The following is a 24,631-nucleotide window of genomic DNA, read 5'->3' on the forward strand; positions in this document are numbered from 1 at the left end:
AAGTAAATTTGCGGCAGGGCATACATATGTAAATTTAAAATTTTTCTGTGCAATATATTTCAAACAGAATTTAATATTTATAAAATGTTTTTTAAAATTTTTAGATAAGAAAGATTAAAATATTTTAAATACGCACATAAATATTTTAGACATATTTTTATGTCCAACAAAATATAAATGTAAAGAATTATAAGAAATATATACATATAAAATAAGAAATATTTTTTAATACTCGTGCATTTTTGAACTATACATATTTTACATATTGTAATAATGATTTTTTTATTATTCCATAAACTTTATACAAAATTTCTATAAAATTTTTATTACATATTTTTTGAAGATAATTTTTTACAATAAATGTTGTGTGCTGTCTGGGAATAAGTTGTTAATGTAATATCTGGTAATGATCTGAAGACACGAATCGAAAAACATTATCGACAAAGCTATCTATACAGAATAGCGGTTTTGAAAATATGTTCACAGATGACACCTATGGGGTCCCTATATCGATAATCGATAATCGATATCAAAAATAGGTTGTATCGATACCGTAAACGATATATATCGCTGTACATCGCAAGCGAATTTTTATAGGTTAGGTTAGACGACAACAGATGCTGACGTGGTTAAGCGATAACGAGTGCCGACAAGCGTATATATTAATCACATCAAAGTATTTAACAGCAAGTGCTTGCTGTTAAAGAAACGTCGCGGCTGAATATGCCGTATAGTGAGCAACAGATTAAGGATAAGGTGACTGAAGGATTGAAAGCTTCGCACGTGGTACGTAGGAATTTTCTCTTCTTTCGCGTGTTTCTCTTTTTCTCTTTTTGTTATTTGCGAAATAAAAGCGCATGATGACGTGCCATTTTGCCAGGAACCTCCTCTCGAAATTCTTGCCGATTAGTTTCGATTCGAGGATAGCTATTCGGCGCGACAAACAAGGCTACTCGTGTGAGGGAGAATGCAGGGAAAGCTGCAGCTCGCGTTGATCACCTCCTTTGCCGTTATCTTGAGATGCTGCGTTACTTACCATCCCCACAGCGGGGAGGGCAAGCCCCCTATGTACGGAGACTACGAGGCCCAACGGCACTGGCAGGAGATCACGTTGAACCTGCCTCTTGACAAGTGGTACATCAATACCACTGACAACGATCTGCAGTATTGGGGCTTAGATTATCCGCCCCTAACGGCATACCACAGTCTTCTGTTAGGTCACGTTGCGAACAGGATAGATCCCGCCTTCGTGAAACTGTGGGAATCTAGAGGATTCGAGAGCGCAGCGCATAAGCACTTCATGAGACTGACCGTCTTAATCGCAGACATTCTGATTTACTTGCTGGCAATTGTATATTTCACGATCAACTCGTGTTCGTGGGTCAATCGTCAGTTTGACGAGTCTAACGTGTTCAAGTTCACAAGGAGGGACGCTGCCGTTCTGACAGCAATGATCTATCCAGGATTGATACTGATAGATCATGGACACTTTCAATACAACTGTGTGTCACTGGGTCTCTTTGTCGCCGCTGTAGCCGTTATAGTGCAAGGTTCCTACACCATGAGCTCAGTCCTGTTTGTCCTGGCGCTAAACTACAAGCAAATGGAGCTGTATCACGCTTTACCATTTTTCTTCTACATTCTCGGGCGTCACACTCCTGGCAAGACGGGGTCCTGGCCCCGCTGCATTCGCACGCTGACATGCGTATCTCTCGCAGTACTGCTAACGTTCTACGTTATCTGGATGCCGTTTCTCAGGAGCAGAGATCTGCTTTTCAGTGCGGTGCTCCGATTATTCCCCTTTTCCAGGGGCGTGTTCGAGGATAAGGTCGCCAATATCTGGTGCGCGATCAACGTTGTCTGCAAATTACGACAGATCTTCACGAACGCACAATTAGCCAAGATCTGTTTAATGACGACAACGTGCGCGGTTCTACCGAGCTGCATCAGTTTGTTCCTATCGCCTACGAGAAACGCGTTTTTACTCTCTTTAGTAAACTCCGCCCTGGCATTCTTCCTTTTCTCGTTTCAAGTTCACGAGAAGTCTATTCTCTTAGTCGCCGTCCCAGTCTTATTATATTTTCATGATAATCCCTTCCCTTGCTTCTGGTTCTTGATCATCTCTCATTTCAGCATGCTACCATTATTCATTAAGGACAAGCTGTACCTTGCTTATCTTGGCACAATGGTCTTTTACGTTTGTTCTGTCTCTTGGATGTGGCCCGATCTATTTTATAACGATAAAACAAGCAGTTCGTTAAATAAAGGCAAATCAAGGTCGAAAGACAAAGTGAAACAGTATAAGAAACGTGAACTTCTCTCAGATTGGTTGGACTACAGTAAAAGGTCTTGGCTTCTCGTTGCGTTCTATGGATCTATTTCAGGTGTGTTGCTTCTCTCTATTGTCAGTCCATATGTGAAGCCTCCTGAAAGGTACCCAGATCTATTTCCACTTTTAGTATCGATATATTCATGCGGGCATTTTCTAATTTTCTTTATATATTTTAATTACGTCCAACTATTTGTATTAAGGAAAGAGAGCATTGTTAAGGAAAGTAAAGTCAAATCACATTGAACGATGCGGCTACTGAAACCGGAAAAGTGTAAAGTGTTACAATTGTAAATAACAAATAAATCTGTTTTCTTTTAAAGGCACATGAATCAAATTTCATTGCTGTTCCTTTTTCTCGATGTCCATTAATTCTCTTGCTACACTCCTCACATGTATTCCATATTGTACAGATAGTGCGTTTTGAAAGCTCAATGGAACGATAAGAATTATCAACTCTGCCTGAGTAATTGCATTCGTTACAAAGTTTTAACATATTGATTAATTTAATGACACAACAGACTATTTTTTTTCATACGAATATTTCTCTGCCGTTCATCCTATATCTTCTAAAGCTGTACCAGCACATAAAGTAAGATTTTAAAATCTCTAATTCTCTATAAATAATTATCAAGTTTATAGGTGTAAAATAAAAAATTTAAATCTTTAATTTACGACTCTTCACAGTACTCTACAGATAAAAATTTAATACTTATGCTAATGTATGAAAATTGGATGATTGGTATGCGTGCATGTGTATGCATAATTATAATTCTAAGCGTAAGCAAATACAATATTCAATATTAAATATTTAACTTTATACCATTACGAGTATTTTTGTGAACACTAAATATGTATCGTATATATGGTGATGCTTAATTACATGTTACATAAATTTATGTTATATAAATAATAATATAATTTTAAAAATATTGTGTAAATCTATCAAGAAATACCTAGTAAATCAAGAATGTAGCATGTAAAATAATATATGTTACTTAGATATTTTATACAAATGTTACATGTGCTGATATTCAGAGATTAAGATGTATCTATGCAGCCTCGAACTTTGTTCAGCCTTACTATGTTAGTTTGCATGAACGTCAATGTTACGTCAACGTTTTCTTATCAGATCTCAGTACTACTTCACGTTTTATTCCTCCAGTCTTCGAAAAGTGAAATATTGTACGAGTAATATTGTTTAATTTAAACGCCATCGATTATTGAACTCAAGTCAAATGTTGTGCGATTACTGTCAAACATGTATACAAATAAATGTGTATGTACTGGCGTGTGTCTTGATCTAACAGTGATATTTAATGTCTGTTGACTATTAATGCTGGGAAAACACATTATTCGCGTTTATTAAACGCCCATATAGCTTCAGAAAGATATTGTTTGCAGTACGTTGTGTGTTACAGGAAGTAGTGGATCAATCCGACGGTTGCGGTGCTAAATTTTCGATAGTTATTGTCTCTGAGTTATTCCAAGGAAAACCCCCATTATCACGTCATAGGTAATATATTATTCTATATTATGCACAAATGCTAATATCTTCTCATCAAAATATTAATAAAATTCGTAACATAAAGTTTCGGTAATTGAAAATTTGTAATCCAGGCTTGTACATGGAATCTTAGAGGAAGAGCTGAAAACAATTCACGCCATTTCGTTAACAACATTAACTCCAGAACAATGGGAAAAAACGAAAAGTTGATTTCCAAGCCTTGTTAATGGATAGAAAATCAACAACTAATTAATGAAAGAGTACATCCGATATTACCTCTGAGTTATACAATACAAAAGGCCGATAATTATTATCTGGATAATCTTGGAAAAATTCTCATCTTTTAAAAACCTTTGTGAAAGTTACAGTGTGAATTTAACGTTCTATCATTCAGTGTTACATCAATTTTCCGGAAAAAAATTTTTACTTACAAGGAAGATGATCGAGTTCAAAGTATCTGCACCGGGCAAAGTGATCTTATTCGGAGAACACGCGGTAGTGTATGGAAAAACTGCTGTGGCAGCTAGTTTAGACTTACGTACTACTATTAAATTTGCTGAGCTGCCTAAATCAGATTCAGAGAACATCATTAAAATAGAATTTCCTGATGTCAAGTTATCTTTGAATCTCCCTCTACGCGTATTTCTAGACTACTTTTTTAGCGATAATTTCGAGTATTCGTCGATCAAGAATAAGAATCAATTACATTCTTGCGTGACCGAGTTTCTCAATTCGATAGAGAATGTAATAGACAGGGGCGATAATGAGAGTGTTATTAAACAGCAGACATTAAGCTTACAAGCGTTCTTTTACTTACTCGTTTACATTGCCTACGAAGAACACATAGATATAAAAGAAACTTCCTTCCACGTGCACTTGTCCACGGAATTAAACGTTGGCACTGGCCTAGGCAGTTCAGCATCCTTCGCGGTATGCCTCGCCGCATGTTTTCTACATTGGTCGCTCCTACAAAAGGGCGATCATGATACATTCAACAAGGACGAGCTCGATAAGATCTCAATGTATGCTCTAAACTGTGAGCGAATTATGCACGAGTCTCCGTCCGGAATCGACAACAGCGTGTGTACGTACGGTTCGGTAATAAAATTCTCAGACAAAAAGCTGGTAGACATGTTGCCACATGTATCAAATCTGAAAATTCTTCTGGTCAACACGAAAGTTACGCGGAGTACAAAAGACCAAGTGAAACGAACGGCGCAGTTGAAGGACTCATCTCCTACGATCGTTATACCCATCTTGGATAATATCAACACTTTATCGCGCGACGCTTGGGAAACGCTCAGAGAAATTAGCAGCAAAGCCAATAATGCTACAAAAAATATGGAACAAGAATGGTACACGATGTTATCGGTAAATTTCATTTTTGTGAAATTCAGTATTTGTTACATATTTTTATAAGAGTTTTTAAGACTCATATATAATCTGTTAGAAATTGTGTAGTTATCTTCTGGTGCATACTTTGCAGAGTCTCATTCACGTGAACCAAGGATTATTAAACGCAATAGGCGCGTCCCATCCAAAGTTAGAGATAATTTGCGCGATGGCAAAGACGCACTCGTATGCAGCGAAGCTTACAGGTGCTGGTGGAGGTGGATATGCCTACGTTTTGCTGCCGCCGCATATTGAAACCAAATCCATCAAATTTTTCTCTGACCAACTAGAGGAAAAGGGTTTCCATGTCACAACGACCAGTCTAGGTGGCAGTGGAGTGAAAATTGAACATTAATTGAAAAGAAATCAAAAGAACTGGCCTAAATTAAAAGAATATATTAATAACTAAATATGAATAATGTATTAAAATAACTTAATTACAATAGCATCCTTGGTGGAAGAATAGAGAAAAATTACATATTTATATTATATATAATATTCTGTATACTTAACAGAGATAATAAAGCATGTATTTGATAAATAAATACATGAATTATTACAATGAAAAATAACAATAAAATATTTATTCGCGCTAATAATACATAACAATGTTAGAGATGTCTATACGTCATATTTGCATGATACGCAGAGCCGACTCGAGATGAAAGGATAATTGCTTCATTCTTTTTATGTGTTAAATTTTGCAGTTTGAAATTCTATTTATTTAATAAAAAAATTAATAAATATAAGCAAAATCATCCTGCTCCGGATTTCGCGCTATCCTCGAGCCCACACTAGCGATTTACCTTAATCGGATTAAGCGATTTCACAATGCGATCTATAAAATAATGAAGATAACACTGCTTATCTTCCGCATTAAAGTGACATCAAAATGATATGATCCGATGCACGAAATTTGTTTTTTTATGTCACAATAATCGGTGATGTGTCAAAGTATAATCGTAAAAATATATTTACTAGAAATATATTCATTGAATATTTATATTTGTCGCCTAAATTATTATACACTATGAAACTACCATTTCTACGCATCAACGTGAGTTTAAGAAAATGATTATTTCTTAAAAATAAAATCTTTTTGTAATATGACTAGTTTATAATATCAAAATATACGAAGAAAGTCATTTTATTTGCAATAAAATTTTATACTTAATCTTCAAAAATTCTATCGATCGTTAAAAAAGATGTAATTTATTATATGTTACATCGAGGATCGATGTAACATAATAAATTATTTTTCTTTATCGTCAAAATATATTCGTTAACGCCTAAGCGAGCTACGTCATTATGTGTTAAATATATTTATATGATCGTAAATGAGAATTATATAAATTAATTTTCAAAATATGGTCTAAGTTATGTCATCAATTTTATCGAGTAGGTATACTATTATTTTGCTGATGACGCAAATTGCCGTTTAGTACAAGATGATCGGTATCAGAAATATCGTCGCCGCTTCCATCTTCTACGTTACGTGATGTATTAGGTAGCTTTTCTTCGGATTTTGCTTCAGCTAGCCACTCGTTTATTTCATACGTGTACATCTTTCTTTGCAAAACCTCTCGCGTTCGTGGTCGTGAACCAGTGAAGAGAGTGCTTCCCCCGACAACTAAAGAGTTGCGTAGATTTTCCAGCATTTGAAAATCTTCGATCATACATTGCAATTCATCCCATTTTAATTCTACCTCTTCGTGCAGCATTTTCTCTTCTAAAAAAATAAAACAAGGAATATAGAATTATAAAACTTACGAGAAAGATCTCTATTGCTCAAGTATGTATTTATTACCGTCATGTTTTGAAGTTGATTTTTTATACTGTATCCTAAATCGAAAAGCTTCCAGGAAACTGGATACCACGATAGTTAATACGATCATGGTCACCAGATAAAATATCATGAAATATATCCTTGTGTACATGCCCACGGTAAATGCATACGCATTCATTTGTATAAACCAATTATTGACAACTGTTAATTCAAAAAGTGTAATGCCACTTGCTATGAGATTGTCGAAAGTGTTGAGATAGTAATATCCCAACGCCGTGCTACCATTGGCAGAATATTCGTAGAAATCTTCAACGGTCGTATTCCTATCGAGAATAATAAAAAAAATCAAAACATTTTTATATATTAAAAAGTATTAAGAAAAATATATTTAATTATCCAATTGACTTTGTACTAACTTGCAGCAATTGCGCATATCGTGTCCGGCAAACATTTCCATCCCGATGATGGCGAAAAAGTAATACAAGACCAACATAACGATCGCCGTCGAACACATTTGGGGAGTTAAAATTACAAGGGTGCCAAAAACGTCTCGGTAGCGTTTCTTAATCTTAAACAATCTTAGCGTTCTGAGAGGCCGGAACAGAACCAAAAATGTAGCTGACGGGAATAAAATGAGAGCACACGCAGCGACAAGCATCATTACTGATGTCGACAAGTCAAAGAGATTCCATCCAGAGCTCAGGTAACATTTAATACCAAGAGCTAATACTTTTGTTAATGCCTCGGCCACGAAAACTGTAAATTTATTTGTTTATTTACTTTAATTACGGATTTTTCTGTTTTAAGATATTTATTTTAAGAGATTTTCACTCACGTCCCCCGAACAGCAAAGTATCCCAACATGCGGCAAATCCGTGCGCCGATTCCTCGAGACTGTAGGTCGGTTCAAGAATTCTTATTACCATGGCAATGCAATTACCGGTAATGATCATGCCTGCAAAATTACAAATGGTGAAATACAAAGCTTTCTCATATGCATAGTCAATTACAAGCGTCATTTACTTACACACCAAAGTTTCGAAATACGACCACTTGATAACAGTATGAGCGCTTGTACACAGCGTTTGCAGAGGCCACCACATGGTGCGATACCACGGTATGTTAGAGTATTGCAAGTCCCACTGAAGCGTATTGGCATCATAAATCGATAAGAATTCTTCGCTATTTAAAGCGCCACTCCCCGATGTATTCAGATAACAAAACATTAAAACAACGTCCCGCGTAGCTGTAAATATATAATATTATTATTGCAGATATAAAATCATCTCTTTCATTTTTTGAGTTTTCAATGGCATGAAATTCAAATACATGTTGTGTGGTTGTTCGTCAAAAATATAGCATTGAGTTTATAAAAAATATACATATATAGCTATCCCTCTGCTTACGACAGGATTATATTTTGAGATTTTTAAAATAATTATTTCATTATTAAAATCGATTACAGACTCTCTATTTAAGAGACAACACAAAAATTTTTAATAATTATAATTCTCAATATATGCTATTATAAAATTAATATTTACTTTAAATACAGATTAATTTCAACAAATGATTAAAAACTAATACTATTTTTTCTTAAAAATATAACACATAATATTTGGTATTATAAGTTTAATATTTAATTTCAATTACGAAAGATTAAAGAGTGCTTAATCGTCTTTATTATAAATTACTAGTTTATTTTAAGTCAATAGTATATCAATCGTAAATTCGAAAATTCATAAGATGAGGTAGTCGTACGTAGAGGGATACTTGTATGTGAAATCTTGTGTACGTACATTTATTCGGAGCATAATACCGCATCAAACCCTCGAATTGTCGGAATCGCATTTTATCAGGATCTTGCTTGGAAACCAAAAGTTTGAAAGCATGCTGACACGCTTTTCTCTTGTGCAGGAACAGCTTCTTGAATTTGTCACGTTCGCGAGATGTGAACGTCTCATTTACCACGGCCAGCATTAAGTTCATCATCACGTACAGCATGGTACACAAATAAGACACGAAATACAACGCATACCATTTATTTTCGCAATACGACGGCATCATTACATCCGGAAAGCTGCAAATTGCGTGTTGTCAATAAATTATATCATTAAATCAATTACGTCAGAAATTGCATCTACTCACTTAGCAGTGGTAAGAAGAACAAACAGACTGACGAAACTATCTTGTAGTGTGGCGAAATTTCTGTTCATTTCAGTGAACATGTAGTAGCCCAATACGGTATATACAATGATCAAGAAGAAAAGAAGCCCCAGCATATCTAGGATAGGTGGTAGTGTGAGAAGTATTTGTCTTATGAATCTCCTTACGCCGCCGCAATATTTCGTGTCTATTAAAAAGATAGGTCTTAGGGCGCGCGTCACGCGGAAATGTGAGGATTGCCGTACCAGGACCGTCATAGCTTCGAGAAACATAATTGCTAATGTGATGCACTGAAACAGAAATCAATCATGAATAAGAGTATTCAAAAGAGGTCAATAACTTATCTCAATAATTAGCAGCCTGTGTTGTCCTAATCATTTTAAATCGTACATACGTCATTCTTCATTCATTTGAATTTCATGAGAAATATCGCGACGCGTCTGACATTGCACTAATTCAAAAGCTCATTATATAAGTAAGCTAATAAGTCATTACACATCCGTTGCAGTACTCATTACTCATCCAGACAACGCGGTCGTTGATCGTCAATCAATACACACTGTCTGATACTCTTATATCGTTGCATAATAATCATCAGGGACAAGTGTACGAACGAAGAAACTACTCGGATGATCCGATTATACAAATAATCTGTTTTCCTATCAACACTTTCTTTGTAAATACGTTGCCAAACTATGGTGCTGCATTCCGTTTCTTTTTTTTTTTCAAACTTTTGCATAAGAATATTTCGAGTGAGAGGTATCTTACCTTCAACATCGTACGTTTGTGTCGCAACATAGGTGCCCAGCCAGTCCATCTCAGCTTTAAAGCTAATTGCACACCGATAGTAATTAATGCAAGCAACTCTACCGTACCGTGTACTCCCACTGGTACCTATGGCAAAGCATATACATGAAATATATCGGTAAGAAAAAAATGGTATATCGTTTATCAATGCGTGACGTACTTTGAATAGTGGTAGAGCAGGTTCCTCTACGAATGCCAGAGACAGCAGAATTAACGAAATCACCAAGTCCAATCCATTGTACCAATTATTGTGGACTAAGAGATATGCTGGCAAATCTTCAGGATGCCTCGGATGAGAATCAAATTTCTCATTGTTTCTACCTTCCTGAAAGAATAATCGTTTTAATGATAATGATGAATAGATAATCATATTTTATTTTTAATAATCAATTGGCTGTAATTTGATGTAATTTATGTTCTCATACCAATGCAGTATCGTTTGATCATTCAATGTTTATAATGAGAGAAATAACAGATTATACACCTCTGTTCATTACATAACATACATAATAGTGCTGCAGGAATCATACATACTATAGAACACAATAGGTATCCTTGAAAAGAAATAATTGGCCTCTCAAATTTTCCGTTTGCGCAAATGTATCTCTGCTCTGTTTTACTATTATTATTTTAGGTAGGTTTCCATAATTAACATATAGTTACCTCTAAAAATATTGCTGCTTCGTGATAGTTCATTTCCCAGTGCAGGTCCACGTCGAGAATGGCGTCGCGCGCAGTGAACACTGTATTCTCCGTCATGCTGCCAGTCCCGGTTTCACTCGCCTCGTGTTTATAATTCAGCTCATTAGCATCATTAGCATTGCCAAATGACGACCTTACACGACTTTCCGAAGAAGGTGAAGACAGCATAGAACCATATTCTGTAAGAAGCACGGAGAACTATACAGGGAATATTCTAACAATAATTGTAACATATCTTTAAGAAATCATAAAAGTTTTTTAACAAATACTCTTATAATTTCTTAACAATTAAATACTTTTACAAAATTAATAAAATTAATAAAGCGTGGAGTTTGGTGCGTGAAGGTATGTCGAAGAAAAAAATCGTTTTTACTGTAACTACACACTGTCAACAGGATCTCGAGTTGAATCACGTCTCGTCACGTCCGAGAGGGAGACTGTCACTGAAAGGCAAGCAAATATCCTTCCTGTCAGTGGTGCGCGATTCGCAGGGTCGCAGCCATTTCGTAATAACGCAGGCACATTATCGACGGGAAATCTAGATGGATCTGGGACAGCGAGGAAATGCCATGGGCAGACTTACGTCGGCTCGAGCCATTGGTGATCTCCTGTTCGAGCGGCAGGCTCGTCCCGTCGTCGAATCGCTGGTAATCAGTGTCGTGCTCGCCGTGCCGCGACGAAGACATCGAGGCGGGCGCGTGTGTCGACCCGCCCGCGTCGACCAGCTGATGCGCGACTGCACAGTGCACCGGCCGTGCATATGACGCGCGCGCGCGCGCTCTCCCAACGTCGGCGCGTCACGATCGACGGGCCCCGGGTACGCGATTTCGGCTCTTGTCAGCGCGCTGCCGTGCTCCGGCGACTCCTCCGGGACGACGTCCGACTCCGACTGCGCGATGCAACACGCCTGCGGGCGTATATAGGCAGACGCGTGACACGCTCCATACTATCTCTCTATGAGAGCTACTCTGCGTTATCTGCAATAGAAGCGAGCCGAACGTGTGCACGTTTCCACATCGGAACGAGTGAACGAGAGGAAAATGCAATCCGTCGATTTTTCTTGTAACCCGAGGAAACTAGGGTTTAGTTACGTCACTGCGTTGCCGTCTGCGTTGCACACTTATCTGATTTTCCTTTTAAACTGAATGATGATAATCATGCGAAAGGAATTTTTCAATGTAGGCGGAGTCCTGTCTCGATCCTACTGTGTTCGCTGCACGAGGATTCGTTTTTTTTATCAAATTGCAAATTGGGAATCTCGCATATTATTAAAATTTATATGTAAAACTTGTAAAATTAACTATGATTAAATTATGTGAGTGTAAAAATTCCGACTGTTTGTGCGCGAGCATTAAAATTACTCGTTGATTTCTATTGCTATCTAGTTGAGACAAACTGCAAGGTTTCGAAGTTCAAGCGAAGATATTTGCCATAAAAACATGATCACATCGAGAGGGAAATGCACTCGTTAAATTGTAAATAATCGTATTGTGAAAAATCACGCAATGGTCTACTGTAACAGAGTTCACCACTATCCCTTGCCACGTAAAGATGAAGAGCACAAGAATACGTCGTTGTTTTTCGATAACGGATGAATGCATTCCTCGTGCACTTACGCATAAGATTATGTGTGATTTGTGCGTTCAACTGGATTCATGCGATCGTACACTCGGCCGACTCTTATCTACCGCACCGGCAAGCGTGTCGAGCAATTAGGAATGATACCTTATCACAACATAATAATAATTACTTCCTAATTATTCCTATAATCTGGAATATTATGTAAAATTATGAATTGAAATAATATTCGTAATTAATGTGCCACGGAGAATTTCAAATAACTTTTCAAGATTGCATTCTAATATATTATTACTTCATTATTATATTCATTATTAGAAGAATTTGATCTTTTTCCTTTACAGAAGTTTAATACAAACAGTAGTAAAATGATCAGTGATTAATTGCTCATTTGGAATATTAAAAACATTATTATTAGTATCTTATTAAAATTCAAAATAAATAATTAATCACTGGTCAATTTAATACCGCGAGTTAGAAATTTCTATAAGGGAAATAAACAGTTTCTTCAAATACACTAATTGTTTCTCTTTTTTAAATTGATTTCGTGTTCTTGAATTTTAAATTCTACAAATGTATGATTTTTTAAATATCGCAAATCCTATTTATCCTATGCATATTTAAATGTAATGCATTCCGATCATAGCTTGTATTAAACACGTATTGAGAACACAAAAAGCACATATCATCTCTTCTTTCTCGTGAGGCGAAATTAATAGAATAAATAGAATCGAAAACAGGGAAAACAGAGAATAAGGAACACAGTTTAATACGTTAAGTAACGAATGTTTTTCTTATGTAACATATTAAACTGTTCCTTGTTCCATTTATTAGTGGCATAGCCACTAATAGCATTTTCGATTACAGCGAGTAAAAGTCAAAGTTCAAACTGCCAGTGTTGCGCTTAGATAACTTAAAATTATCTAGATAAAAATAAGTTAAATTGTAAATATATATTAGATAAGATAAAAATAAATTAATTTTAATTTACCTAAATAAAAGATAAGACGTATAATTTTATCTAATAATTTTTAAATAATATTGTTATCAAGCAAAACAATTTATAAAATTATCTCTTTACGAATATGAAATAAAGAATATAAAAAAACATTATATGTTCATATGTTGATATTTTTATTTCTAAATCATTATTTTTTTAAAAACAAAAGTTCTTCAAATAATTTAAGCCTGACGAAAAATATTCCTCTTTGGATTTGAATCAATACGCAAATAAAAATCAAAATTAAAAATAGAAGAAATATATAAACTTACTTTATACATATAATAACTGATAAAATTCATTGTAAAAGTTTTTGAAATTATAGTTTCAGAGTGATTTTTATATTGCACTCCTACTGATCTCGGCAATTGCATTCCGATGTACAACTGTCAGCACTAAAAATCTACATATACTACAAATTTTCAGTACTAGGAGTGAATTTTGCAATGCATTCCTGTTATCACTTTGAAAAATTCTATTAGATGAATGATAACTTGGAGATTGAGACTAACACAATTGAGATTGAGGACACTACTTCATTCTCGTTATTCACATTAGCTTAGATAACTTTAACATTTCTTTTATCTAAAATAAAAATAAAGCAATTTCTTTATCTAGATAATTTTACATAGATAAACACTGCTCACTGCAGTCGAAAACGTTACAAGTTTTCGTCTCGAATTCGAGAATTGCTTCCCGCGTGGCGCGCACTGTAATTGCAAATCCCACACTTGTCACGTGCGCATACCTCATCGATAAGGCAGTCCGAGAACGGCAACTTATTGTTCTTATCAGTTAACAAGTTTCACTTTTTCGTGGTCGCAATTTCTCTCTTATCACATCACGTTACCCGCGCCTTCGTGCCGTCTGCTCAGGATGATATGTTCGAGGTGATGAATCAATTCATTTCCTACGAAATCACGTCGCTCGACTTTCCCGTTTTTCCGATTAGCTTGCCGCATTGTTAAAATTAGTCGATTACGTAATGATCTTTGTATTGAGTCTCTCAATTTTCATCTGTAAAGCACAAATTGTTATCGCAATTGTTACTTACGCTTTGACGTAAAAAGAAATGCTTTTACATATGATATGATACAATAACGCGATCGATTCGTAGATGTGGGAAATGTGTACAAACAAGAACGATCCGACTCGATCTGCCGAGCTTGAACATTCAGGGCGATGTCCGTCGCGTAGACTGCATTGATGGCGATCATTTCATAGCCGTAACACTAAACGATGAGATAATCGATGTTAATGGTACTTGTTGCAATCGACTCGACGATGGATGGCGGGAGGTCCAAACGGATCGTGATAAGGTGCTTTTCTACACGCTGAGTCAGATAGTTTATCCACACTTCGACACGCCACGACCAGAAAAGCTCGAGTCGTTGTATGCTCTGGCAGACGAGCCCGATGTCGTGTTCCTAAGGTGGAAAGAAGGCAAAGCGATCGGGTTTTACACAGTTAAACCTACAGGTAATTTTACCTAATATTAGAAAAAATTCAGAAAAACATACAGATACAGCATTCTTAATTATTCACTTAGGCACAGAAGTATTCTCGACGAAAGAGAGGTACATGATGCCTGTAGTAGACACGGCGTACGTTCGTTCGGAATATAGGAATCAGGGTTTCGGTACGGAAATCTTGTCGGACGTGATCGCGCGCTTTCCAAACGAAGACATTGGCTTCTCGAAACCAATCTCCAGCGGAATGTTGAGACGTGAGTGTCCAGCTTCAGTATTTTAACATGCATTTAGAATAATGGACCTTTTCTTATATAGTACTAAAGACATTTCTGACGAATCACAAAGAACACCGGCTGCGTTTCTGGGAGATCGCGGACTGCGATATCAATGGGTCTCAGCAATTGATATGGTGCAGCTTGAAAAGACTAGCCTTATGATAAAAAGCGATTAGAATTTATTATAAAAGCCATCACATTGGCGTAACAGGATATTTATATAATTATATATTATACTTATACATATATATATATTTTTTTATACACGTACGTATATCTGGATAAATATATATATGTACATACATACATATATTAGAAATTAAATGGAATATGTTATTTGAAAAAATTTACCTTCACTTAACAAAGGAGTATTCAAATTCCCTGATAAATATGTATATGAAACACATCCGTATTATTTAATCCCATTAATAGCGGATATCCGTTTTATTTTAAATTACTCTTAAATTCATTTAACAAAATTGATCCTATAACCATTTTTTCACAATTCACGCAAACTTCCAATTGTTCGGCATCAATGAATTTTATTGTTACCAATACCAACGATTTAGACGCTAAAGTATGAGCGGCAAATCTGTAAACATTTGTGATACTTAATTTTTTTAAATTTAAGCTGAAAAATTACATTGAAGATATATATTTATACTTATATAAATGTAATTAGATTTATGACAAAGGCATATCTTACCGCATAATTTCATCTTCGTTAAATATTCTTGCAACGTTCGCAGTCTCGAACACTTTTTGAGGAAGAACGTTTTTGTTCCCAGAATATGGTATTTTCGCTATGTGCTCGTTCATACCCTTTAATTTAGCCTTTTCCGTATTGAACATGTTTTCAGGTAAAGTTACAGATCTTATTATCTCTCCGATTGGCGGTTTGATGCTGACCGGACACGAATATTTTTCGTCATTAATCGCAAAGTCAATGTTGAAGTTGGCCGGTTGAGTGGAGTCATTAAAATTAACGCCTAGTGTCGAAGATAACGTGGCGTTCGTATCAAGAGACGATATTTGCGTAAAATCGTGTATGAACATACCCTTTTGTAAATGCTGAAAATAAAATACGTATGTAAAATATATAATTTCATGATAACAAATCATATTATATAATATTTGGAATATTACTCACTTTATTTCCTATTTGAATTTCTTTAATGACATTGTTGCCTTCGTTGGAAAATGTTAATTCGATATTAACCAAACTCGAGCTAACTAAATGCTGCGATCTCGTAAATCTGTATTCAATTTTTAAACCGTGTCCTGTGATACTATTTAACAAAGTAGTTTTTTTTAACGGAACATACGACGTTGATACCTCTCTAACGTCATCTGTGATTGTTGAATTAATTGGAGTAAGAAAACCACCTAAACTAGGCGTCATCACAGGTGTCATTGGAACAACTGTATAAAATAAGATATAATGAAGTATAGATATAACACATTAATGTTAATTTTTTTCAATCTATTTCTTGTCAAACTAACCGTCATCCAGATCTAATAGCAGATCTAAGTTGCTTTTTGGCTTTTCTTTCGGTACTTCTTGCTTGATAATTTTTGGTTTCTCTTCCTCGTTTTCTTGAGTTTCGCTTTCTTCTTCATCTTCTTCTTCGTCTTCAGAATCTGACTCCTCATCGCTCGACGATTCGCTTTCGGTATCGTCGGATTTTGTTTCATTTTTCTTTCCACTGCCCGTTTCAGATTTATCCGATTCACTTGTATATTCTGATGAATCACTATCTTCGTCTGAAGATTCGTTAGACGAAGAATCAGATGACTGATTGTCCGATTCTAAAAGTAAAAACAAAAAATTTAAGTAAACGGTACATACACAAAAGTATTATTTATTCCCAAATGATACCTTCGGCAGGAGTGCTTTCCTCCTCATCAGTATAGAATGATTTCTCTTTTTCCTTGTTTTTCTTCTTCTCCTTTTCTTTTCTACTATGACGCTCTTCTTTAAGCTCTTGCGCAGGTGGCAAGACATCTCGCACGGACGGATCTTGCGTAACATCTGGAAAAGGTGGTAAAGGCCGGTATCCCACGCACGGCATGTCCAAGTAATGAGACAGAGTGCCTAACTGATATTCCGAGTCTTTGAACCTGGACGTTAAAGTCGGTGCCGGTTTCGGAGCAAGAAAAACTCTTTTCGCGAACTGTGGAAGCATCTTTGCATCACCATCTTCCTCAAAGATGAAGTGCCGTAAAAAACGCGCGCGATCTCTGATGTCGTAATTCTGATCGTATTTGGCAAGTTGGAAGACATATTGACAAAACGGCTTTGTTTGCGAGGGATTGTTCAAACATAATTTCACAGCTAAATTCAAGGTTTGCAGTTTTACTATATCCTGTTCGTTCACGAAATTTTTTGCCATTTTTCGAAGCACATCTGGCGCTATCTTCGGGACTCTGTCAGAGTATTCACCTAGGAGCCACAGGATAGATGCTCTGGCTTGAGGTACTGTTATGAAATCCATTAACTTAGCCATGTGGGCAATGATGTCTTTATGCTCATTTGGCTGCGTTTGTAGGAGCTTTTTTATTACCACAACACTTTCTGCTACAATAGCCTCTGTGAAAAATAAAATGGCATAACGTTTAATAATGTATAATACAAAGCGTAATATGGCGTACTTATAACAGAAGCTTACCATCTCTATTGCTCAACAACGATACCAGCCCATTGAGACACATGTCGGTCACTTCCTTAATGTTACTCGCACATCTACCGATTGCCTGAATGCTAGCGCCGACAAATTCCTTGTCACTGCTGGAAATGTATGTTTGAAACTCTCTCAATATTACGCTGATGCTGGTTTCAGTTACTAAATTTGTCAATATGTCGAGTTTCAGAAGTTTTATGTGAGTAGGATCGGAAGTCCGCACAAAGAATGATTTCAAAAATGGCTCAAACATTCCCTGTTGATAGAGCAGAATAGCATAAATGTGTGTTATATAATATATACATGCAAGATCTGAATTACTACAGATTAATTCGAATTTCGTTTACCTTTCTTGAAATTGATATGCTAGCGATACAATGAAGCACAATACTTTGCACTTCTCTATGACCTCTCAGTAATCGTATTAGTGCCTTTGCAGCCGTCATAACTTCGCTTCTAGGCGCCGCATGATGATATAACTGAGCAACCGCCATCACTACGGATGCGTTTCGACTTTGTAGCAAGGGTTTCGTGTTCCTTAACAGCAAACGATGATCAGGATCCAACATAAATTTTGGTTTCTTTGTATCAGAAGAATCGGAGTCAGAGTCGTAAAACGGCCGATTTTCGTCTTCTTCTAAATTCTGCAAATATATTTTTATAATTATTCTAGTTAGAATTACCATTTCTCCTCTCGCGTTCTCAACGACATATACTTACGTCTATATTTGGATTAACAAATTGTGTTCTAGAATATCTAGTGAGCATGTTAACAATAACCACTTGGCCCCACTCGTCGACATCCACTAATAAATTACACAATTTTCTATAATTCTTATGGATAAGATCTATTCTCTCAGGGCACACCTCTTCGAAAGCCATCACAGCGGAGCCTACTACAAGGGTGGTTTTGTCAGATAGTAATTTTTCGAGTACACCTATCAACTCCTCTTTTTGCTCATTGTCCAATGAGTATAATTTAGGAATGGCGTGAGCGGCAGTTTTTCGCACATATGGCGACATATCACTGGCCGAGTCTTTGATGGCCAGCATCACAATAGGTACTATCATGGAAACACGTATACTGGACAACACCCTTAGAGCACTTGCTCGAATCAGCTGATTGGGATCCTTCAAAGCCCTTTGAAACGTCGATATGGACAGAAGCGCCAGATCTTGCTGATCCTCCGCATAACGGACTAGATAAACGTATACCAGCTTCTTTACCTCAATGTTCTTAGATACTACATTTTTCACAACAGCTGGAAACATTTCTGATGCATCTTTTCCTTTGGCCACCATCTGAAGGAAAGATTGAGTTATTACCAAATATTAATATTACTTAGATGTAAGGTATGTAATTACCCCAATTATACGTTTCATAGCTTCCAATTTAAGTCCATCCTTATTACTGTCCAGCATCTCCTTAAGATCCTCATGCCTGAAACACATGTGCTCCTATGAAAATATTCATCCGTACAGCACATTAAACACAAATGCGTTTCTAGTCAATTTAATCAAATCACAAGATCTGATAATTTAATATTTGTGACAGGTTTCAATATGTTCAAAGTCGACTTGCAATTATCGTTTTACAATCGAATGAACGATCTGTGATTCACGAGATTAGATTAGATCACTTCTAGGCTAATTACTTTTTGTACTCGGGGTGAAATAATCCGCTCATGAACGAAGGCATTTCCATCGTATCAAAGAGATCGACGTCTGGAGTAGGCGGCCTCTCGACACCGTACGAGCCACCATTGTTAGATATACTCGCAGCTGCCGTCAACATTATCCCGTTTTATCTCACGCGGGACGGCAACCCCCTTTTAAAATAGGAAAAAAAACAGTATCCAAATATCTCGAAGTTGCGTGTCAGGACCAGTGCCTAAATATTTGACAGACGTGCTCAGCGAGCGGCCATATTGTTTTGCGCTTCCACATCACGGCGAAAGTGTAGCTGCACTGCACTTGAAGTACTCTCGGCATATTGACGATCGATAAATCTTCGATAATCGACAATTTATTTTGCTTTTCTTGTAAAATATAATACTTTTAATTTATAAATGATTAATATTTTAATTAAAATAATTAAAAAATTAGATTAAAAGTGATCAGTTTTAAACTGCGATTAGCAATTTACAATAAAGTATAATTTATTTAATCGAATCGAGAGATGTCGATCGATGTCGAGCGTATAGAGATCAATTTGACTTGTATTTTAATTACTTTTTTTATTATTTAAAGATGATTACAATCTAAGACATTAAATTTTAAGTTTTAAATATAAAATAATATAATAATTTGCATTATAATATGAAGAATGCATAAACGCGAAGGTAAAAGCAGCGAGGAACCTGAAAGCGGCCACGGCGGCCTTTTTCCTATAACGCTTCGAAACTCCTGTACACTAGTGACGCACATCTATTCTGGTCAGAATGGGAACTACGACTACGTGTCACATCCATTTTGCAACCCGCCGTTAAAAACAGTGTGGATGTTAGCACGGACAACAACCCACATCCATCTCTCGAGAAATGGATGTAGGTTGTTGTCCGTGCTAACATCCATTTTGCTGCAAATAAAATCTGACGCGTATCGCGTATGTTGCATCCAGAACAGGGGTCAAGAATGTGCACAAATGATTAATTACGTCTACTTTCGCGTAATTTTTTATTTATTATAGTCTGAATTATTTACATTAACATTGATATTAATACATATCAATACGTTTATGCCCATATTTTGCACAATCATATTTTTACTTAAAAAATGTTAATAAAAGATGTTTAATAGTAACAGAGAGAATTTGGTTCTTTAATAAAGAAACATTTATTTTACGCAGTACTTAAAAAATAATTGTAATTAACATCGCATCATATGATGAAGAAGAAATAAATGTCTTTCCACGAATAAATATACCATCTTTTTATTTTTACATAATTCTTTATTATTTAAATGTCTTCAAATTATGCTTTTGAAAAAATTAGCTTTCTTAATTTTTTAAAATCTTGATGCAATTCTCTCTCTCTCTCTCTCTCTCTCTCACTCTTTCTCTCTTTCTCTTTTAACGTGATTGTCCTTTAATTGTTTAGGCCTTCAGTTAGAGAGAGAAAGCATCGCGGTGATAGACATGGAGCAAGCGGCGATGTTATCTCCATGCATACCCTCCTCTTCACTCTCCTCTCGACCAATCACGTTTTCCGTGCAACGTTTAGGCCGTAAAATTCAGAAAGAGGATTTCGGACGATTTCTGCGCAAGGATGTAGAGAGACTAGAAAGCGCCCACTCTTTTTTTATTATGTTACAATGGCATATACAAGCATACGCATGATTTACAAATGACAATACGCGCGATTAATATGGCACAATAAATAATAATAATAATAATAATAATAATAATGTAATAAAAATCAATGAAATATATGGATAATTGAGTATTATTTTTATTCTCTAACTTACAAACGTGAAGATTATTGATCTGATTTTAATACAACCTTTCAACAGTTTTTACGAAATATCACGTAAAGATTAATCAAAACTTTACAAAAAAAAATTAATAAAGAATTATATAATAATATACGATATATGGTATTAAAGTGTTAATCAGTAAAGTAAGGATTTTAATCAAATTCTTCTCGATATTAATCGATGGCAATTGTGGAAATGATGGAAATGGGATGGCAATGGGATGGAAATATTGGAATGAATGCAATGATGTTAATGGAATGGCAATAATGGAAATGATGACAATGACAATATATATAGCCTGACGGCAATGACGGCAATGGTGGAAATGATGGCAATTATGACAATGTTCTCGATGTTAATGATGGCAATGGAATGGCAATATGGAAATAGAATCGCATAATGAAATGAATGCAATGATGGAACTGTTATCAAAAAAATGGCAATGATGGCAATAATAAAAATGGTGGCAATGTCGGCAGTGGCGGCAATGGCGTAATAATAATGGCAATGATGAAAATGGGATGACAATGATGGCAACGATGGCAATAATGACAATGACAGAAAAGATGAAAAATAGGCCATCCCATTGGATGGCATTGATGGAAAGAATGCAATTATGGAAAGAATGCAATGATGGAAATTATATCAATTAGATGGCAATGATAGCAGTGGCGGAAATGGTGGTATGTGTGACAATGACAGTAATGGAATAAATGCAATGATGGTGTAATAATGGTAATGGAATGGCAAAAATAGAAATGATAAAAGTGACAATGACGGCAATTATAGCAATTATTGCAATGATGGCATTAATAGTAATGATAAAAATGGAAGCAAAGAAAATGCAATGATGAAAATGATGGCAATGGAATGACAATCAGAACACAGATATATTGGAGAAATTCGGAAAAAAACCAATTTTACGTAAAAATTTCGAACTTTGACTGATATAACTCTTTCGTCTTGCACTTTAGCGATTCGATCGATTATGATAAAAGTTAGAATTCTTCTGGGGGCTATAAAAACACAGAGATATTTGAGAAATTCGCAAAAAAGTTTTACTCAAAAATTTCGTACTTTGATATAACACTTTCGTTTATCACTTTAACGATTTGATCCATAATTATAAAAGTTAGAACTCTTCTCGGGGCTATCAGAACACAGAGATATTAAAGAAATTCGCAAAAAAAATTTTACTCAAAAATTTCGAAATTTGACTGATATATGTCTTCTCTTTTTCACTTCAACAATTCGATACATCGTGATAAAAATTACAACTCTTCTGTGGGCTATCAGAACACAGAGATATTGGAGAAATTCGGAAAAAAACAAATTTTACTCAAAAATTTCGAACTTTTTTACTGATATAACTCTTTCGTCTTGCACTTTAGGGATTCGATCTATTATGATAAAAGTTAGAACTCTTTTCGGGGCTTCAAAACACAGAGATGTTGGAAAAATTCGCAAAAAAGTTTTACTCAAAAATTTCGTACTTTGACTGATATAACTCTTTCGTTTTTTACTTTAACGATTTGATTTATTATGATAAAAGTTAGAACTCTACTCGGGGCTATCAGAACACAGAGATATTAAAGAAATTCGCAAAAAAAATTTTACTCAAAAATTTCGAAATTTGACTGATATAAGTCTTCCCTTTTTCACTTCAACAATTCGATACATCGTGATAAAAGTTACAACTCTTCTGTGGGCTATCAGAATACAGAGATGTTGGAGAAATTCGCAAAAAAGTTTTACTCAAAAATTTCGTACTTTGACTGATATAACTTTTTCGTCTTTCACTTTAGCGATTCGATCGATTATGATAAATGTTAGATCTCTTCTGGGGGCTATAAAAACACAGAGATAATTGAGAAATTCGCAAAAAAACTTTACTCAAAAATTTCGTACTTTGATTGATATAACTCTTTCGTTTTTCACTTTAACGATTTGATCCATAATGATAAAAGTTAGAACTCTTCTCGGGGCTATCAGAACACTGAGATATTGGAGAAATTCGGAAAAAAACCAATTTTACTCAAAAATTTCGAACTTTGACTGATATAACTCTTTCGCCTTGCACTATAGCGATTCGATCTATTATGATAAAAGTTAGAAATCTTTTCGGGGCTTCAGAACACAGAGATGTTGGAGAAATTCGCAAAAAAGTTTTACTCAAAAATTTCGTACTTTGACTGATATAAGACTTTCGTTTTTCACTTTAGCGATTCGATTGATTATGATAAAAGTTAGAACTCTGCTGGGGGCTATAAAAACACAGAGATATTTGATAAATTCGCAAAAAAATTTTACTCAAAAATTTCGTACTTTGATTGATGTAACTCTTTCGTTTTTCACTTTAACGATTTGATCCATAATTATAAAAGTTAGAACTCTTCTCGGGGCTATCAGAACACAGAGATATTAAAGAAATTCACAAAAAAAATTTTACTCAAAAATTTTGAAATTTTAATGATATATGTCTTCCCTTTTTCACATCAAAAATTCGATACATCGTGATAAAAGTTACAACTTTTCTGTGGGCTATCAGAACACAGAGATATTGGAGAAATTCGGAAAAAAACAATTTTACTCAAAAATTTCGAACTTTGACTGATATAATTCTTTCGTCTTGCATTTTAGCGATTCGATCTATTATGATAAAAGTTAGAACTCTTCTGGGGGCTATAAAAACACAGAGATATTTGAGAAATTCGCAAAAAAGTTTTACTCAAAAATTTCGTACTTTGATTGATATAACTCTTTCGTTTTTCACTTTAACGATTTGATCCATAATGATAAAAGTTAGAACTCTTCTCGGGGCTATCAGAACACAGAGATATTAAAGAAATTCACAAAAAAAATTTTACTCAAAAATTTTGAAATTTGACTGATATATGTCTTCCCTTTTTCACTTCAACAATTCGATACATCGTGATAAAAGTTACAACTCTTCTGTGGGCTATCAGAACACAGAGATATTGGAGAAATTCGGAAAAAAAAAATTTTACTCAAAAATTTCGAACTTTTTTACTGATATAACTCTTTCGTCTTGCACTTTAGCGATTCGATCTATTATGATAAAAGTTAGAACTCTTTTCGGGGCTTCAGAACACAGAGATGTTGGAGAAATTCGCAAAAAAGTTTTACTCAAAAATTTCGTACTTTGACTGATATAAGTCTTTCGTTTTTCACTTTAGCGATTCGATTGATTATGATAAAAGTTAGAACTCTTCTGGGGGCTATAAAAACACAGAGATATTTGACAAATTCGCAAAAAAGTTTTACTCAATAATTTCGTACTTTGATTGATATAACTCTTTCGTTTTTCACTTTAACGATTTGATCCATAATTATAAAAGTTAGAACTCTTCTCGGGGCTATCAGAACACAGAGATATTAAAGAAATTCACAAAAAAAATTTTACTCAAAAATTTTGAAATTTTAATGATATATGTCTTCCCT

General features: G+C 35.2%; 5 protein-coding genes across 9 annotated transcripts; 3 read left to right on the forward strand and 2 right to left on the reverse strand.

The window, feature by feature from the left end:
• Positions 1–374: 374 nt before the first annotated feature.
• On the forward strand, positions 375–2,655 carry LOC105208187 (probable dolichyl pyrophosphate Man9GlcNAc2 alpha-1,3-glucosyltransferase). The gene is made up of 2 exons (XM_011177969.3): positions 375–786; positions 881–2,655. The coding sequence occupies exon 2, from the start codon at positions 968–970 to the stop codon at positions 2,573–2,575; it is 1,608 nt and encodes a 535-aa protein (XP_011176271.2). The 5' UTR covers positions 375–786; positions 881–967; the 3' UTR covers positions 2,576–2,655.
• An 868-nt stretch (positions 2,656–3,523) lies between these two features.
• Positions 3,524–5,773, forward strand: LOC105208188 (mevalonate kinase). Its single transcript, XM_011177970.3, has 4 exons — positions 3,524–3,608; positions 3,751–3,845; positions 3,950–5,207; positions 5,323–5,773. The coding sequence occupies exons 3-4, from the start codon at positions 4,275–4,277 to the stop codon at positions 5,581–5,583; spliced, it is 1,194 nt and encodes a 397-aa protein (XP_011176272.1). The 5' UTR covers positions 3,524–3,608; positions 3,751–3,845; positions 3,950–4,274; the 3' UTR covers positions 5,584–5,773.
• Positions 5,774–5,784: 11 nt separating this feature from the next.
• Positions 5,785–14,456, reverse strand: LOC105208189 (two pore calcium channel protein 1). Of its 5 annotated transcripts, none has more exons than XM_039457012.1 (12): positions 14,322–14,456; positions 11,273–11,902; positions 10,651–10,868; positions 10,148–10,312; positions 9,949–10,074; positions 9,163–9,470; positions 8,814–9,094; positions 8,042–8,260; positions 7,850–7,969; positions 7,431–7,770; positions 7,036–7,337; positions 6,620–6,957 (listed from the first exon to the last, which is right to left on the reverse strand). In XM_039457012.1, the coding sequence occupies exons 2-12, from the start codon at positions 11,373–11,375 to the stop codon at positions 6,620–6,622; spliced, it is 2,520 nt and encodes an 839-aa protein (XP_039312946.1). In that variant the 5' UTR covers positions 11,376–11,902; positions 14,322–14,456. The 5 variants fall into 5 exon arrangements, with proteins under 5 accessions (XP_025995695.1, XP_039312947.1, XP_039312946.1 ...); XM_011177973.3 differs by having other exon boundaries at positions 11,273–11,666; positions 14,322–14,454; XM_039457011.1 differs by lacking the exon at positions 14,322–14,456 and adding an exon at positions 14,016–14,131 and having other exon boundaries at positions 11,273–11,666.
• Positions 14,016–15,211, forward strand: LOC105208190 (soluble lamin-associated protein of 75 kDa). Its single transcript, XM_011177974.3, has 4 exons — positions 14,016–14,157; positions 14,385–14,746; positions 14,817–14,993; positions 15,055–15,211. The coding sequence occupies exons 1-4, from the start codon at positions 14,144–14,146 to the stop codon at positions 15,174–15,176; spliced, it is 675 nt and encodes a 224-aa protein (XP_011176276.1). The 5' UTR covers positions 14,016–14,143; the 3' UTR covers positions 15,177–15,211.
• On the reverse strand, positions 15,174–19,647 carry LOC105208191 (AP-3 complex subunit beta-1). The gene is made up of 10 exons (XM_011177975.3): positions 19,351–19,647; positions 19,061–19,136; positions 18,416–18,997; positions 18,043–18,339; positions 17,684–17,951; positions 16,894–17,604; positions 16,518–16,823; positions 16,165–16,436; positions 15,721–16,085; positions 15,174–15,606 (listed from the first exon to the last, which is right to left on the reverse strand). Exons 1-10 carry the CDS (start codon positions 19,488–19,490, stop codon positions 15,459–15,461), a joined length of 3,165 nt encoding a protein of 1,054 aa, XP_011176277.1. The 5' UTR covers positions 19,491–19,647; the 3' UTR covers positions 15,174–15,458.
• Between the last annotated feature and the right edge of the window lie 4,984 nt (positions 19,648–24,631).

This window comes from Solenopsis invicta, chromosome 14 (genome assembly GCF_016802725.1).
Source record: "Solenopsis invicta isolate M01_SB chromosome 14, UNIL_Sinv_3.0, whole genome shotgun sequence".
Lineage (NCBI taxonomy): Eukaryota > Metazoa > Arthropoda > Insecta > Hymenoptera > Formicidae > Solenopsis > Solenopsis invicta.